The 14,747-nt window shown below is 42.4% G+C and overlaps 1 protein-coding gene across 17 annotated transcripts in view; it reads left to right on the forward strand.

Annotated features, from left to right (window-relative positions):
- The window catches only part of WNK2 (WNK lysine deficient protein kinase 2), a 118,081-nt gene that overhangs the window by 68,769 nt on the left and 34,565 nt on the right, over positions 1–14,747 (forward strand). For 12 of the 17 annotated variants that reach the window (XM_030043461.2, XM_030043448.2, XM_030043454.2 and 9 more), the window contains exons 11-19: positions 1,350–1,541; positions 2,615–3,154; positions 5,721–6,035; positions 8,920–8,969; positions 11,497–11,662; positions 11,743–11,859; positions 12,023–12,190; positions 12,396–12,441; positions 14,227–14,343. In XM_030043461.2, coding sequence (XP_029899321.1) covers positions 1,350–1,541; positions 2,615–3,154; positions 5,721–6,035; positions 8,920–8,969; positions 11,497–11,662; positions 11,743–11,859; positions 12,023–12,190; positions 12,396–12,441; positions 14,227–14,343 — 1,711 coding nt within the window. The remainder of the gene's footprint in view (positions 1–1,349; positions 1,542–2,614; positions 3,155–5,720; positions 6,036–8,919; positions 8,970–11,496; positions 11,663–11,742; positions 11,860–12,022; positions 12,191–12,395; positions 12,442–14,226; positions 14,344–14,747) is intronic. The other 5 variants (XM_030043449.2, XM_030043453.2, XM_030043450.2 and 2 more) reach the window with 4 other exon arrangements.

Here is a 14,747-nt window from a genome sequence, read left to right on the forward strand (position 1 = left end):
GGTGCTGCCGTTCCCTTGAGTTTGGGATTTTAATTGGGTGAGTGCCCCTGCTTTGCCAAAAGCTGGAATGGCAGAAACTGCAATACAGAGCCACGTCATTGTTTTTTTTCTTGAATGTGGCAAGCTGAATACGGAGGCAGGACTGATGAATGCTGCAGGAGCTGAGCTGGTGCTGTGCAGAGTTCCTCAGTGCCGTCTCCAGCACGTCTTGCACTGCACGTGGCATTCCGTGCCTTCAGCCCCAGACACTCGATACCAGTCGCCAAATACTCTTTTGTTCACCAATGCTTGTATTGGAAACTTACCAGTCGTGGTTGAATTTTAGCTGTTTAAGGGTGGATGGCATCTTGCTTCCTTGATGCATCTTCTACAGTTTTATTGTATTAATACCCAAAAACTGGTTGAAGAATCCTGCCACTAAAAAAGCGCAGAGCAAAATATTATGATGCTGATTTACGGTGGAAGTGGCGAAGATGAAAGATTAAAACGCTTGGCTGTTCATTTTAAAGTTACTTTTTGACCATCGGGCATGGTGTTAGGTTCTATGTGCTGCAGAGCCCGGGTGAAGCAATCAGTCTTGTGGTCCCAAGCTGGTCAATCCAGAGCCAACCTGGTGCCTCGGTGCCATGCTTCTGAAACAGAAGATGTTTTTTAAAGTACTTTCAGCATTAATTAGAGGGACTGAAGAAGGAGGTACCGCTAGCATGGAAAATGTGAAAGTTTGTTACTGATTCTTTTCAGCTTTAATGCAGCTTTTTATTTCTGTTCTACTGTATAAAATCTGGCAGGCCAGTGGAGCACTGTTTTCCCTGGAAGGGTAAAACTGCTTTTTTGGCTGCCACATTGTTACTACAGCACCTCAGAAATAACTGGGATCCAGCTTTTACTATAATTATTGTGTTTTATTCATGTCTCAGATAATAAGTGTTGTATATTTCAATGCCTGCTACATTATGTAGTCAGCTTTTGAATGCCAAGATTAGCTGGGTATAATCTGCATAGTAGGAATCTTTGAAGTTAGTAGGTGGGGATTTTACAGGGCCAACTAGAACAATCTCTGGGATTTAAAGAGTCTGAGTCATTACAAATAACCTTTCCAAGACAGTTAGAACTTGTCTTTTCAGGTAATGTATCTTGCATTTAAATGTGTTTTAAACATAGGCTCTTGTACAGTGTTTAAATTAGGAGTGCCCTTCTCTTCTATAAACCATCCCTACTCCGAGTGGCAGTTCTGCTCCGACTGTGTGGCTTGAACTAGAGAGAGAGAGAAGCAGGTGGCTGTGTCCAGCGAACTGGTTCTTTTGTAATATTCAGGCTATAACATTTTTTATCCTTCTTTTCTTTCCTAGCAGCAACCCATATCCCAGCAAGCTTCTCTGCAGCAGGTGCTTGCCAGCCAGCCAGTTTGCCCAATTCAGCCTGCAACCCATCTGTTGCCCCAGTATCAGCCCCAGACCTCTCAGGTGGCAGCTAGCAGTACACCACTAAAACCACTTCAGATTTCAACTGTGCCACAGCTTCCACCGGTGGCCCCTTCCCAGGTAATATCTTTGAAAACTGTGTGAATACATCACTTCGAGTAAAGCTTTCCAGCTAATAATTAACATGATTTGCAGTTTTTGTGTGGCTATTTTGAATGCATGCTGATTTAATTAGTCCATAAGAGTATAGCTTTTTCCTAATTCCTGTATATTTCTTTACTATTTGTCTTTGGTGAAGCAAAAATCTCCTTTGTGAGTAATCCTGTGTCATGCCTAGAGAATCCAGTTAATGGCAGTTACAAAATTGCAATAACTGCATTTCTGCTTTTTTGTTGTTTTTTTGGTTTTTGGGTTTTTTTTGCACCTTCCCCTCTGGCATACTCTCTTCCCCATCCCAGGCTTAAGAGCATGAGAAGTTGCCCATTTTTTTTCTTTTTCTGAGCTCCTGACTTCACCACTTTCCCCACCACCCACCCGCCCCCCTCCCTAGCTCTCAGCCCTGTTTCTGTTTTCAGTACCAGGGACGGACCCTTTCCTTGGCCTGGAAGGGTTTGTTGGTGCTATTAGCATGTTTGCTAGTGACAGCCACCGTGATGTGAAGCAGCTTGCGCCGAAGGGAAGAAGCAAGCTGCTTCCGTGATGACAGGGTAGTTACGGTCTGCTATGTCACTGGGAGTTTTGATTGTAAAAACCCTTTTATGGGATCTTCTGTGCTGCCTGGGTTGCAGCCAGCCTGTTTAGAGACAAGGGTTTTAAATTGTCTCACCGAATTTTGCATGACAGAGTTTTGCATTTTGCCTGGTCCGATTCCTTTTCATTTCTGTTAAAATGAAAGCAACTTTTGATTAGTATGTTGCTTGAGGGCTTCAAGCTAGCATTAGAAATAGACGTAAGCTTCTAAGGTATAAAGACGTCCCCCCGAAAGGAAATTTTTTCTCTTTTACTAATGATTTAAGCATAAATCAGAGTTTATTACTGTTTGTAAACCTCAGGAAATGAATGGAAGTGATTAACAAACAGACATAATTATCATCATGGCGCAGGTGATTTCTACGTACTTGTATGGCAAATGAAACTACTTTGTACCATCAGCGAAAGCACTTGCAATTTATGTGATATTATATTTTTTTCAGATTCCTCAGTTTCCTGTCATTCCTGCAATTACTCCTCTGGCAGGACTTGACAGCCTTCCTCCAAACCTCTCTGATATGCCTGCTGCAAATGTGCCCCCCATACCTGCTCCTTCTCAGTATTTTGCTCCAGCCGTGATTTTACCCAGCCTCCCCATGAACCCCACTCTGCCTATGGCACCAAACTCCCCCGCCCTCCCCATGCAGGCAGTCAATCTTCCTCATACCACCGTGGCTTCTTTGGTCTTGCCCTGCCAAACGATAGTGCCAAATATGTCGGCTGCTACGATACCGCTGCTTGCCGTGGCTCCGCCGGGAGTGCCAGCGTTGCCACCGCATCACGGGGTGCCCCAGCTCCCCCAGCAGCAGATGTACCAGACCACCTTCCAGCAGATCATTCAGAGCGAAGCGCCCTCTCCCCATCACACGCAGAGCACGCAAGCAGTACCCCAGCCGCAGCAGCCTCCTCCTCCTCAGTCGCTTCAGCCAAGCGTAATTCATCCTCCAGAACAGACCCTGGCTGCGCCTGGGGCTGGTCACCAGGTAATCGATCCGCCGGGCGCGGGGCCGGTCGCTGCTGGACCGTAGGGTGGTTTCCGAACGCAGGCGTTCCCGGGGCTCGCTCCGGTGTAGGCACACGGTGGGGAGGTTTTCCTGATCTTGCTCTTAAGACGCTTTGTTAACTTCTTGACCTCGGTCCTGGAGGTGGTTGCTAGAGCTGTGAGGTCAGGTGGAGCGGGTGAGGTCTTAATCCAGGGACAGGTGGATATCGAGGATATAGGGAATGATCTAAGGGGCTTTGGGAAGCGAGCAGACGAGAGCACTTCTTGAATTCCCCCTTCCTTCTCCCGTCTCAAATGCGAAGGAAGCGTGAGCTGTCGTTCCGCTGCGGCAGGAGAACCGGCAGCCGCCCAGCCTCGCGGATGCCTTCGCACCGGGCTGCGCGCGACGCGTCGGCTGTTGTGCGCTCGTGGCAAAATCGGGGTGAGCTGGTAGGAGCGATAGAGTTGTTGAGTTGTAGAACCGCTTTAAAACAGTAAAGGGAAGTGGCTGTTCGATAACGACTCCAGAAAACTGTGTGGAAGAGGTCTATCAGACAAGAATGGATTCTAGCTGCAGACCCTTTTCCCCTTAAAAGAAATGAAGCATAAAATGGAGCTTCCAATATTAGCAGTATTTACAAGAGAACTGGTTCAGGACTTGTTGACAGAGTCTGTAAATACTTCCATTGCCACATCTGTGATATGACAACATGAAATGCATCCTGACCCAAGCAGGAGAGAGCGCTAAATCTGTTAATAATAGCATTCTTGAAAATCTGTGTTCTACTATATCACTTTGCCGTAACATATTGATTAAAATTCATAACATCCCATTTCAACCTGCCATATCATGGCATCTTCAAAGCAGTACATCATTTTTAAATTTCTCTCTTCAGCCATGTTTCTGGTACAGAAATACAGTTTGTGAAAATGTAGGCAACACGGAGCCCGAGACAGTTACCGCTGAGCTCGTTAGCCATAGTGTTTCCAATGGCTTTAGAGGGAATTGCATCAGGCTCGTTACGCACAGCAAGCATGGCAAACACCAAAACTGGAGAACTGATGATATTCCCAAACCGTCCTGACGCAGTCATTATCTATCAAATAGGTGTGGAAGAATTGCATAGTAATACCTTTAGGATAAAAAAATAGCTATTACAAACGAAATGGACAAGTGCAGAGGAATAGTCAAAAATACGTTGTTCTGTGTTTTAAAGTACGTTCAATGGAGAGGTATATCTGTAAATAAAGGCTTTCCAGTGCTGTGTGGTTTTGGCAGGTGATGTTTAGCACCTCTTGAGTTCAGTTTTGCCCAGGTAAATTATACGTTGAAACATTTTGTGAATTTTTCTAGTTATATAAGATTTTTTTTTAAAAAAAAAAATTTCGCTGTTCTTCTGCAACGTACACCACAGTTGCTATTCTAACAATCTCCACTTAGGCAGTCTTGTAACCGTTATGTGTTGGAAAGCACATCGCGTCCTTATTTTTATCCACATTAGAACCTGGAATAATAATTTCAGCTCATATGCAGAATCTGCAGAGAGCATGCAGTAACGAAATTGTGTGGCCTAGTTCTTGTCTGAGTCTTGATTTTTTTTTTTTTTTTTTTTTTTTATATATTCTCCAAATAGTCTAAGCCTCTAGGTGGTGATACTTTAAGAAAAAGTAAAAATTAGGCAGAGTTTTACCTGGTACTAAAAAGCCTTTTTTCTTCCATATTTTCTTTTCTTTTCTTTTTCCTCTTCCTACAAGCTCAGTCCCCTTGGAAAAATACATAACGTACCTAAAAGGAGAATGTTCTGTTCTTAAATGTACAACTCAAAAGAACTGTTATGCAGAATAACAACATAGTTTCTAAGGTAGTTGGCATCTAATCGCATCAGTCCAGTTCCCACCCACAAAGCGCTTACGCACAGGAGTTATTTTAATGCACTGGAGAAATCCACTGAGATAGATGAAACTTCCTCTGTGCGTGTAACACAAGGAAGCGTTTGCAGGATTGGGGCCTTGGTGCTTAGCATGTCAAGAGTTAAGCTGTGTCTTAAATGTTTAAACTAAACGGAAAACAATGTGTTCCATAAGACACTGGTATGTATTCAGTAAAAAAGAGTTAATTGTGTGGTCTATACCAGCTACTGATTCTACATATATAGAGGATTTTTTTAAAATCCTGATTTAGATTATGGGTAAAGTGTATTTTTCTCTGCATGGACATTGTGGTAGGCTTGTTGAAGACAGAGTAAATTATTCAGGACAATGAATTCATAATCGAAGATTTTAATTTCTTGGCAGAATATGTCTTTGTTTCTACAAATTAAATAGTGCCTAAGCAACACGCACATTGTCATAATTATATAGGAAGAACCCTTAGATTTTTTTATTTGGTTGTTTCAAAGCAAGTTTAAACTCATTAAGTAACCTTTCCAAGCAGAGACCACACAAATAGTCTCACTGCAGAATTATAATCCTTTCTCTGTGAACTCCGGTGGCTTTAGTACCTTGTCATGTAAGTCACAAGCACTCTAAGTAGAGATTTGTTTTAATAGCTGTCTGTTGTGTTACAGCAGATTACTGGACACACTCAGTATGCTTTGGAAGCTGGAGCCCAGGTGCCCGTGCTGCCTGTGCAACCTTCAATAGTCATGTCACCGCCTTTGCAGTTGCAGCCTGAACTGTTGCCTCCCCGCGTCGCTCCAGAAGGCATTTCACAGATTCATGGCAGCCTTGCTACAGCTAGTCCGCCTGTCCCCATAGATCACGGTCTGCCTCTTCAGCCTTCTGCTCTGCTGCAGCTTCAGCCCGATCTTTCCCAGCCGCTGGGTCAGCAGCTCCCAGCTCCCTGCTCAGCCGTCCAGGCAGTCGCAGAGACATCTCAAGAGGTAGAGACGTTTCCTCTGAAGTAACTCGCCAGCCTCACCTTAACCTTCTTACTTACTCCTTGGTGAAATAATGGGCTTATTTCACAAGGGAGATTATCCCCTCTCACCATATAGAGCCACTTGTCCAAGATGCTGGCGACGCTGGGTCAGCAAATAATTGGCTATTTCAAATGAAGCTGGAAACTGCATGTTGTACCTTGTGAAATGTCTCCCTGAAGGAATGAGGCAGCAGGACTAAGTACCTCTTTGTCCATAGCTGAGCGCAAACAGAGAGATAGAAATTACTTTCTTTTAAGTCCTGGGAGGGGGTAAGAAGCTGTTCTGTAGAGTTTCATCCATGTTTTGTCCAGTCTTGTTTTAAATGTCTCAAGCACTTGTGCAACCAATCATCATTTGCCTTAAGAAACTGCTTCATAATCTGATTCTTCACTATGTAAAAGCTCTTCGTGCTCCTCAGTTTGAGCCTTACTCCCATTTCATTTAGTATTGTATCCTCCTGTATTGCCTGAATTCTAGTCTAGCCCTGGGATTTTTGTTTCTTCAAATATTCGTAGGCATTCCCAACTTTCAGTGGTCATATAAGCAAGATACATTTTATTGTTTTTCTTTATCAAACTGTCAGCTCCTCCTGTCTGCTGTTTTGACTTTTCTTTCCACTCCCATAATTGTGTAACCTTCAGTCTTGACAAAATGTCACAGAACATTTCCCTCTCTTCAACTCTTCAACAGATACCCATACGCAAAGCAAAACAAAGGTTTTGGCATTTGTACTAGATTTCAGTAAATAAGTCTGATTTGTTTGCCACTTCTGAATGGAAATGTCCCTCAGCAATTCTGCTTTCAGAATTGCTCCTCTTGAGGCTCTCTGTTCTGAGCTACCTTTCCTCCCAAAGTAACAGTGTCCGTCTTTTAAAACTAAATCTCTTCTGTTTTTACCCATGCTTTCATGCACTTGTCGCATGCCTTGACTACGCAGTGCAGCCTACGAATTTCATTAGAGGTACAGCTTAACTCCTCTTCCAGAAGGTGTTCAGTAAGGATGCTGCTAACACTAAAACTAGATTCTAGTTCCCCCTTTTGCCTGTCCTTCTAATGGCAGCCTAATTCTTGTCAAATAAATATTCGTGCTGTGATGCAGAACGTTTCCTGGTGAATTTCTGTATCCTGTGGGTTAGGTATGGCAGAAATGGTAGAACCTGTCTATAGTGCTTCACTTGCAGAATCCCCAAGTAAAGCCTGGCTGGGTCAGGCATATCCCTTACTCAGGGTATTTCTTCTCCAGCTGCCTTTTTTTCTGTATGCACAGCTCATGTCAGGTTCAATGCTGATGCCAAAGCTACAGCCTTCAATGCAGGGTCCATCCCATTAGAGATTCTCGAAATATGAATAAACCTTCTTGTTACTGTGCAGTGTGATATGGGAGCTACAAGTTATCCTATATTACCTGAGAAATCCAAGCCCACTGAGGCACATGTCTGTCCTATCACTTCATCATTTCCCTAGGAACATTTAACCACTGTTTTGCTAACTTCATTCTCATATTCCATCCATAAGTTAACTCCCTTCTCTCTTTCAATTTAAGGAATCAATCCAATATCATAGGACAGTCAAATTCATCAACGTGCTCCCCATGCTGATTTTATGACATATATTGCTAAGGTTTTCTTGGGTGTAAGAGGAGTTTCATAGCTGTATATATTTGAAACACTGCATTTCGTTGCCACTCTGCCATAATGTTTTTATCTCTTCTCTTTTGTTTAAATGTGTGGCAGTACTCACATCCAAACCAATCTGAACCGATCAGGCAAATGAGATTTTGTAAGGCACTTGATCAAGTGCATTACTAAATTTTAGATACATTATGTCTGTGTTCTCACTGTTCATTAATTTTGCAGTTTTATTGAAACTGCAGTCAAGCTTGGCATGGCATATGTGTGGCATTATAAGCAGCGAATGGGGTTGACTGGTTAACCGCTAAGCTTTTAACTCCAGTCTACCAACTGCTTTGGTATTAAGATGTAGTGATGACAGTCAAGGGGCTTGTTTCTAGCTGTGTGTCTATAGAAGGATTTTATAGACATATGGTTGTAAATATATCTATAAATATATATAAAATTATATATATATATATTTATGAATATATTTGGGGTGTGCGTACATACATATATGGTTATGTACATGCACAGGTGTGTGTGTCTGTGTACGTATATAGTAAGTTTGTTACAGTAGGGCCAGTAGCACCATCATCACAAATTCTGTGAAAACAGGTCTACCCGATGCGAAAGTCACGCTGTCAATGTCTGTCCTAGCATTGCAACCAGGGAAGAGGGAAGATTATAGGGAAAACTTCTATTGTGTAGAGAGCAAGAGGAAATGGTGTGAGGGCGGTGGTTTTAAATGATGAATTTTCATCTTTTATTTGTAAGTGCCCCAGAAATTTTTACAATAAGCCAAATAGAATGAATATACTTAAGATATTTCAGGAAACTAAACCAAGCAATGAAGCAAAATAGCTTATACTTTATATCCATTCATAAATAAAATTAGGTAGGTGCTGATGTGGATTTGTCCTGCAATCAAGTTTTTCCATTGCGGTGAGAACTGTTTTGTTTCTTTCACCACCTCCTCTGCTTTAGAGACAGCAGAAGGGAACTAGCAGGTTAGTGGCTCTGTCTTAAAAAGTGGTTGTGCGCAGATACTGATGCTTTGGACAGAAGTAATGCGGGAGGGTAAAATGGGATGTTTATTTTTTATCGAATTCCAAGAACTGGTTGAACAGAATGGTTTAGGTTTACTGGTGTCTCAACAGCAAAACCTTTCTTAAAGGTGTTTTTCATCTGCCAATACAATGCATTTACTTAAATGACTTTTTCTTACATTTTAGGAGCAGGCAATACAGGACAAACTTCAAACTCTGTCACAGAGCTGTGAAAGGTATCATTATAATCTCTTTGGCATAAGAAATGTTTTCTTTCTGGAGGCTGTTTTTCCTCTCTCCCTTTACGAGGCTGGGCCAAATGCCTGGCCTTTGCCTTGGCTGAGAGAAGAGTAGCAGGAGCTGACCAGGAGAAGACGAAAGGGTGCACGTCTCGGGAGAAAGCTGCAAACGTTCTGTGCGCAGTGTGCCTATTTTGGGTCCCCCAACTCTTTTAATTCTTCGTTTTGGGTGCTGCATCCTAGCCTTGATGTATGTACAACAGCTTTCATTTCAGCATGTAACTTCTCTCTTTGAGATAACTGAAGTGGTACAGTCCCTGGTTTTGATGCTGTTGAATTTGTATGAAAACATGCTACACTAGTATAACTGGGTATATAGTTTATTCCCTCTTTGGGAATAACAAGGGTATGCCTGTATCACCTTCTGTAATCATCTTTCCCCAGGTATGTTACGGGGAGTGGCGTATCGGTGAGAGTTGTGTGTTGAGCCGCTCAAAAGTATCATTACAACAAGTGTTAGAACACGCAGCCAAAGCCTGTTCCGTGGTTTTGCAGTACACGAGCTCACGCTCAAGCCTAGCCGTGCTAACAACGGAAGTAACGATAAATAACTCCCAGAGCCAGCTCAGCACTCCTCAGAAACAGAAGCAAGTTTCAGTTTTTGCCAGCCCTTGTCTGCCTGTTTCTGTACTCAGAAGGAGAAGGGGAAGCAGCAAGGTTTGGTGGAAGCAGCGAGGAAGAGTCCTGGAGAGGAAGGCTCGCTGCTGGACTGGAGAGGGGCTGACCGGGGGCAGCGGCTGCTGCTTCAGGGGCAGGACTGCCCTCCCCAGGCATCTGCTGCTCCCGTGCTGCAGCTCCTGCTTCAGCCCCAGCAGTAAGCCAGATTTTTCAGTGGTTGGGTATGGATAAGGTAGATACGAACAGTGTGCGTTCATAAGCAGCTGAATGCCTTGCCTGTTGCGGGAGCCAGCACCGACTTCGTCCTTATTGTTTATAAAGCTTTGGTGTTAGGATTTTAGTGACCCTTTTCTATTTTCCTGAACAGACAGGATGAGTTAAGTTCATGAACTTTGAAGACACCTCTCTCTCACTGTTTTCTTTCTACCCCACCAAAAAAGTTAGCCTGACAGAAGTCAATGCAACCCTGCAACCTTAAAATGGAACCTTTTTTCCCAAGAACTTGCTGCTTTTAAATACTGTGTGGAAAGTGAAATCTAATTTTTTGTGACCATAGGTTAGTTCTGGCTATAAATAAGTTAGACAAAATGACTTCTGTTGTAGAAAGGCACACCAAATTTTCAGTCATCTTTTGAATTCTAATTTGCCTGTTCCACAATTGTGTTTGAAAAGCTGACGTGACTGCAGCAGCAGGAAAGTCTGTGTCAGCACCCGTCTCATAGTCGTGGAGGGAGATCTGTAGGTAACTCAGCGCTGGAGCTGGGTTGTGGTTTTGTAGAGCGGAGGGTAATGGCATGCGAATCAAATGGCTGGCAGTTGCAGCAAAGATGTGATCTAGAGTATAGCCTGTGTGCAAAACGTGTTCCCTTTATGAGTTACACATACAAGGTAGCTGCAAAGGGAGTAGAAACAAGCTGTTCTGTGCAAGTAGTGCAGAACAAGAAGTAAAAGCCTTAAATTTAAGAAAGGGATCCATAAGTTAGACTTAAATTCTTTTATGCCTGTGTGGCTAAATGAACACAGGAATAAATTGTCCAGGAAGCTTATGAAATCTCATGGGAGCTTTGTAAGATCAGCTTACATAAACCTCTGTGAAGACTGGTTTAGACAGAGCTGATCATACCTTGGGGTAATAAATAGGCCAGATGGGCTTACAAGGTTCCTTCCTGACATGGTTTTTACGAACCTCTGAAAATTTCCTGCAAATTACTTGCATGTTGACTTTTTCTGTACATGTCATATTACAATAAGGTTGTTAGTAGCTTCTGTTTTGGCTGCTAAAAATAGTACACTGTTGCTGGCTGGTCATCTGGGATATTGTGGCTTAAAACCTTCTTTCTGATCCTTGAGAACTGCAGGGAGAGGAGAGGCAGGCTCTTATGGGATACTGTACCGACTTTCACTCTTTTCCTTCATCTCCAACAAACACAAACTGACCCTGTTTAGACCTTCTGCTGTGAGTGCAGACAGGCAGGAGTTGAGAAAACTGGACCTTAGAAAGATAGGAACTTGTGCAGTTCAGGGAGGGACTGTACAGATCCCAGAAGTGAAGGGACTGGGGGGATGTAGTGATATATTAAGAGTGATGGGACTTCCCTTGTGGTATTGGCAGAAATGTTAACAGATCATTTCTTAGTAGGTGTGGTAGCCAGAGTACATGCCTGACTTGGAGTAGTTCCCTTTACTTACTGAGCATCTTTCAGTAGCTAGCTCAGTTTGGGCCAAAAGAGTGCAGATGTGCACTTTTTTTTGCAAGCCTCTATTGTTGTGTATCTTACCTATGCATAACTCCATCGTGTGTGACAGTGGTTTTATTTTGTGGTTTTTCTTCCTTTCTGTTACAAAGCTACATGAGTCCAGATGTTGCTTCGGGTAAAGAGATGAGTGACAGCTTTGAAGGAGCAATAGGAAGTGGAAAACAAGAAGGAAAGTCTTCGAAGAAACATAAGAAATCTACACGTGCTCGTTCACGCCAGGAGAAGTCCAGCAGACCAAAACTGACCATATTAAATGCAAGTACAACCTCTTTGAGGGTAACTTCAGGATTCCTTTGGCTTTGCCAGAAATAACTGTTGTTAATCTTTGCCTGCAGGTTTGTAACACGGGCGATAAGATGGTGGAGTGCCAGCTTGAAACACACAATCACAAAATGGTGACTTTTAAGTTTGATTTGGATGGGGATGCACCAGAGGAGATTGCTACCTACATGGTAAGACGTGGTGATGCAGCTGCCTGCAGTCTCTTAATGCACCAAGTTGCTTCAGCCAACTTATTCTCGCGTGTCCTTGTTGCCTGAGCTTTCTGGTAGCTGTGGAACAAGGCATTAATCGAAACATTACTGTTTTCCTCTTTATGTTGATGTGGCCTTGTAGGTAGAGAATGAATTCATATTGCAGAGTGAAAAAGAGACATTTATTGAACAAATGAAAGATATTATTGATAAAGCAGAAGATATGCTTAGTGAAGATACAGAAGGAGAACGAAGTTCTGATCAGGGAACGAGTCCCCAACAAGATACCGATAGACTGGAAATGAACGAGGTAAGAAATGTTAAGAACCAGTTACTGTAAATTAGTTTTACATCCTGTGTTAAAAAACCCAAAAGTTTCTTAGCTAGAAAAATAATGCTTTTACTCCATTAAGGTTTAGGATATGAGTGCTCCTTGGAGTGATGCTCCTCTTGCATTGGTATGAGGAAGTTTGTTCTTCTATTTTTTTTGTTGTTGTTTGTTTTTTTTTTAACAGGAGAAGCGGCAGTCTCAAATGAAGACACCCGTGTATCAACAAAACGGTAAATGTGCCTTTGAATACAAACTTAAGATTTAAGGCAGTGATGAGTTTATGCAGAAGTTTGCTAGATTCAGGAAGAAATCCACTGGTTACTGGTGTTTGGAAATAAATCTAGAAATATAACAGTGGTCCCGGCTGTTAGCAACCTGGAAGATCGCAGGGCTAACCTGGATGAATCTAACATCTGGGGATGTTTAGGGAAGCCCCGTGTTACACCAGCTGATAATCAGTGGTGGAAAAGTCAAGGTGTACGGGCAAGCGTACTCTTTCCACAACAATAACTATGTTTGCAAGAGAAAGCTAAAAGGTTATGTTTGCATTGGTATTTTAGTTGAAATTTCTAAGGCATAAGTTTTCAGCTACTTTGGTATTACGGGAGGGATCTTGGCCTTGTGAACACAGTCGTGTCTTATGAGTTTTACAGACAAACTGAACGGGAAGGCAACTGGCCTTGATTCTCTCTGTAAGCGTGTGATGGTGGGAAAAATGAAACCTCTGCTGAAGGAAGCATCGTTTCCAAAATTCTTGTTACTGCATGTGGCGCTGTGTATTTGCTCGATGCTGACAGGGGAAGAAGGATAATTTAGAACTTCTTTGACAACTGCAGAAACTGGGAATCCTTCAAACTGGACTTTCTGCTCAAAAGATCTGGTTTATTTTTTGGCCTGTAAACATCATATAATTTTCTCAGTACACCTATTTTAACATAACAACTGTATTTCTACTAATGGAACTTACAGAGTCTGTATAGTTCTGGTTTGCCATTTACATGTGCCAGGCTTTGAGATAAGATGTGGAAGGAAATATTAGCTAGAAAACTTCCAACATGGAAGAGTGTCATGGTTTAACCCCAGCCGGTAACTAAGCACCAGGCAGCTGCTCACTCACTGCCCCCACCCAGCGGGATGGGGGAGAGAATCATGGAAAAAAAAGGTAACACTTGTGGGTTGAGATAAGGACAGTTTAGTAGAATAGAAAGGAAGAAACTAATAATGATAACAACAACAACAATAAAATGACAATAATAATAAAAGGATTGGAATATACAAAACAAGCGATGCACAATGCAATTGCTCATCACTCGCTGACCAATGCCCAGTTAGTTCCCGAGTAGCAATCCGCCCCTGCCGGCCAACTTCCCCCCAGTTTATATACTGGACATGATGTCCCATGGTCTGGAATACCCCTTTGGCCAGTTTGGGTCAGCTGCCCTGGCTGTGTCCCCTCCCAACTCCTTGTGCCCCTCCAGCCTTCTTGCTGGCTGGGCATGAGAAGCTGAAAAATCCTTGACTTGGTATAAACACTACTTAGCAACAACTGAAAACATCAGTGTGTTATCAACATTCTTCTCATACTAAATCCAAGACATAACACTATACCAGCTGGTAAGCTACTGGAAAGAAAATTAACTCTATCCCAGCTGAAACCAGGACAAAAAGTTAAGCTGGATTAACTTCACAAAATTAACAGATTTTTCATTGTGAGAAAACTGTCCACAGTATGGTTAATAACATTTTCATGTATGTAACTATTACCCTTCTAAAAGTATGAACACTTGAAAATAAATTTTCAAACAACTTAAAATACATGGCAGAATCGGGAGGCATCACTGTCTCCCTTCCAGAAGGGATGAGAATCAAATTAGGAGCCATTGATTTAATCTTGGCTAATACTGTAGAAGTTCTAATTTTCTTTCTAAACATGGAAATTAAGACTAGGTATTGAGAGATGATCTGGAATGAATGGAAACTTTTGTGTTTACTTTTTATTTCCTTTTCATCTCTAGTTTTGCATACTGGAAAAAGGTGGTTTATTATATGTCCTGTTGTGGAAAACCCCACTACTGATGCACCAGAATTTTCTCCACCCGTACCTCAGAGTACACAGCAGTCTGAAGGGCCAGGTATTTACAAACTTTACAGAAAATGTTTTCTTCTCTGAAGCCGCCGTGTCGCCTCTCTTCTATTCTCACCTGACTTAGCTGTGATTGTTCTGCTTCATTTAGTTGGAGGAAGAAAATTATGAATTTTGTTAAGTCACGCATCTTAAGTATGTTCCTGGTACAGAACCAAAGTAGGAATGTTTATTTGAGTTTCAGGAAAGTCTCACTATTTTAACTCTGCCTTGCACTGTAACGTAGCTGAAGTTCTAGTCGCTGAAGTTTTAATAAGCAGCGTCTTTTCAGTGAAATATTTTTGCACAACCTGCAATTTTAGATTCTAATTTGACTTGTATAACGGTTATTTTCTGACCGGAGGCACTAATGCGTTACGGCTAGATGTGGTTATCACTGTGGCTAGCCAGGAG

This window comes from Aquila chrysaetos, chromosome 20 (assembly GCF_900496995.4).
Source record: "Aquila chrysaetos chrysaetos chromosome 20, bAquChr1.4, whole genome shotgun sequence".
Classification (NCBI taxonomy): domain Eukaryota; kingdom Metazoa; phylum Chordata; class Aves; order Accipitriformes; family Accipitridae; genus Aquila; species Aquila chrysaetos.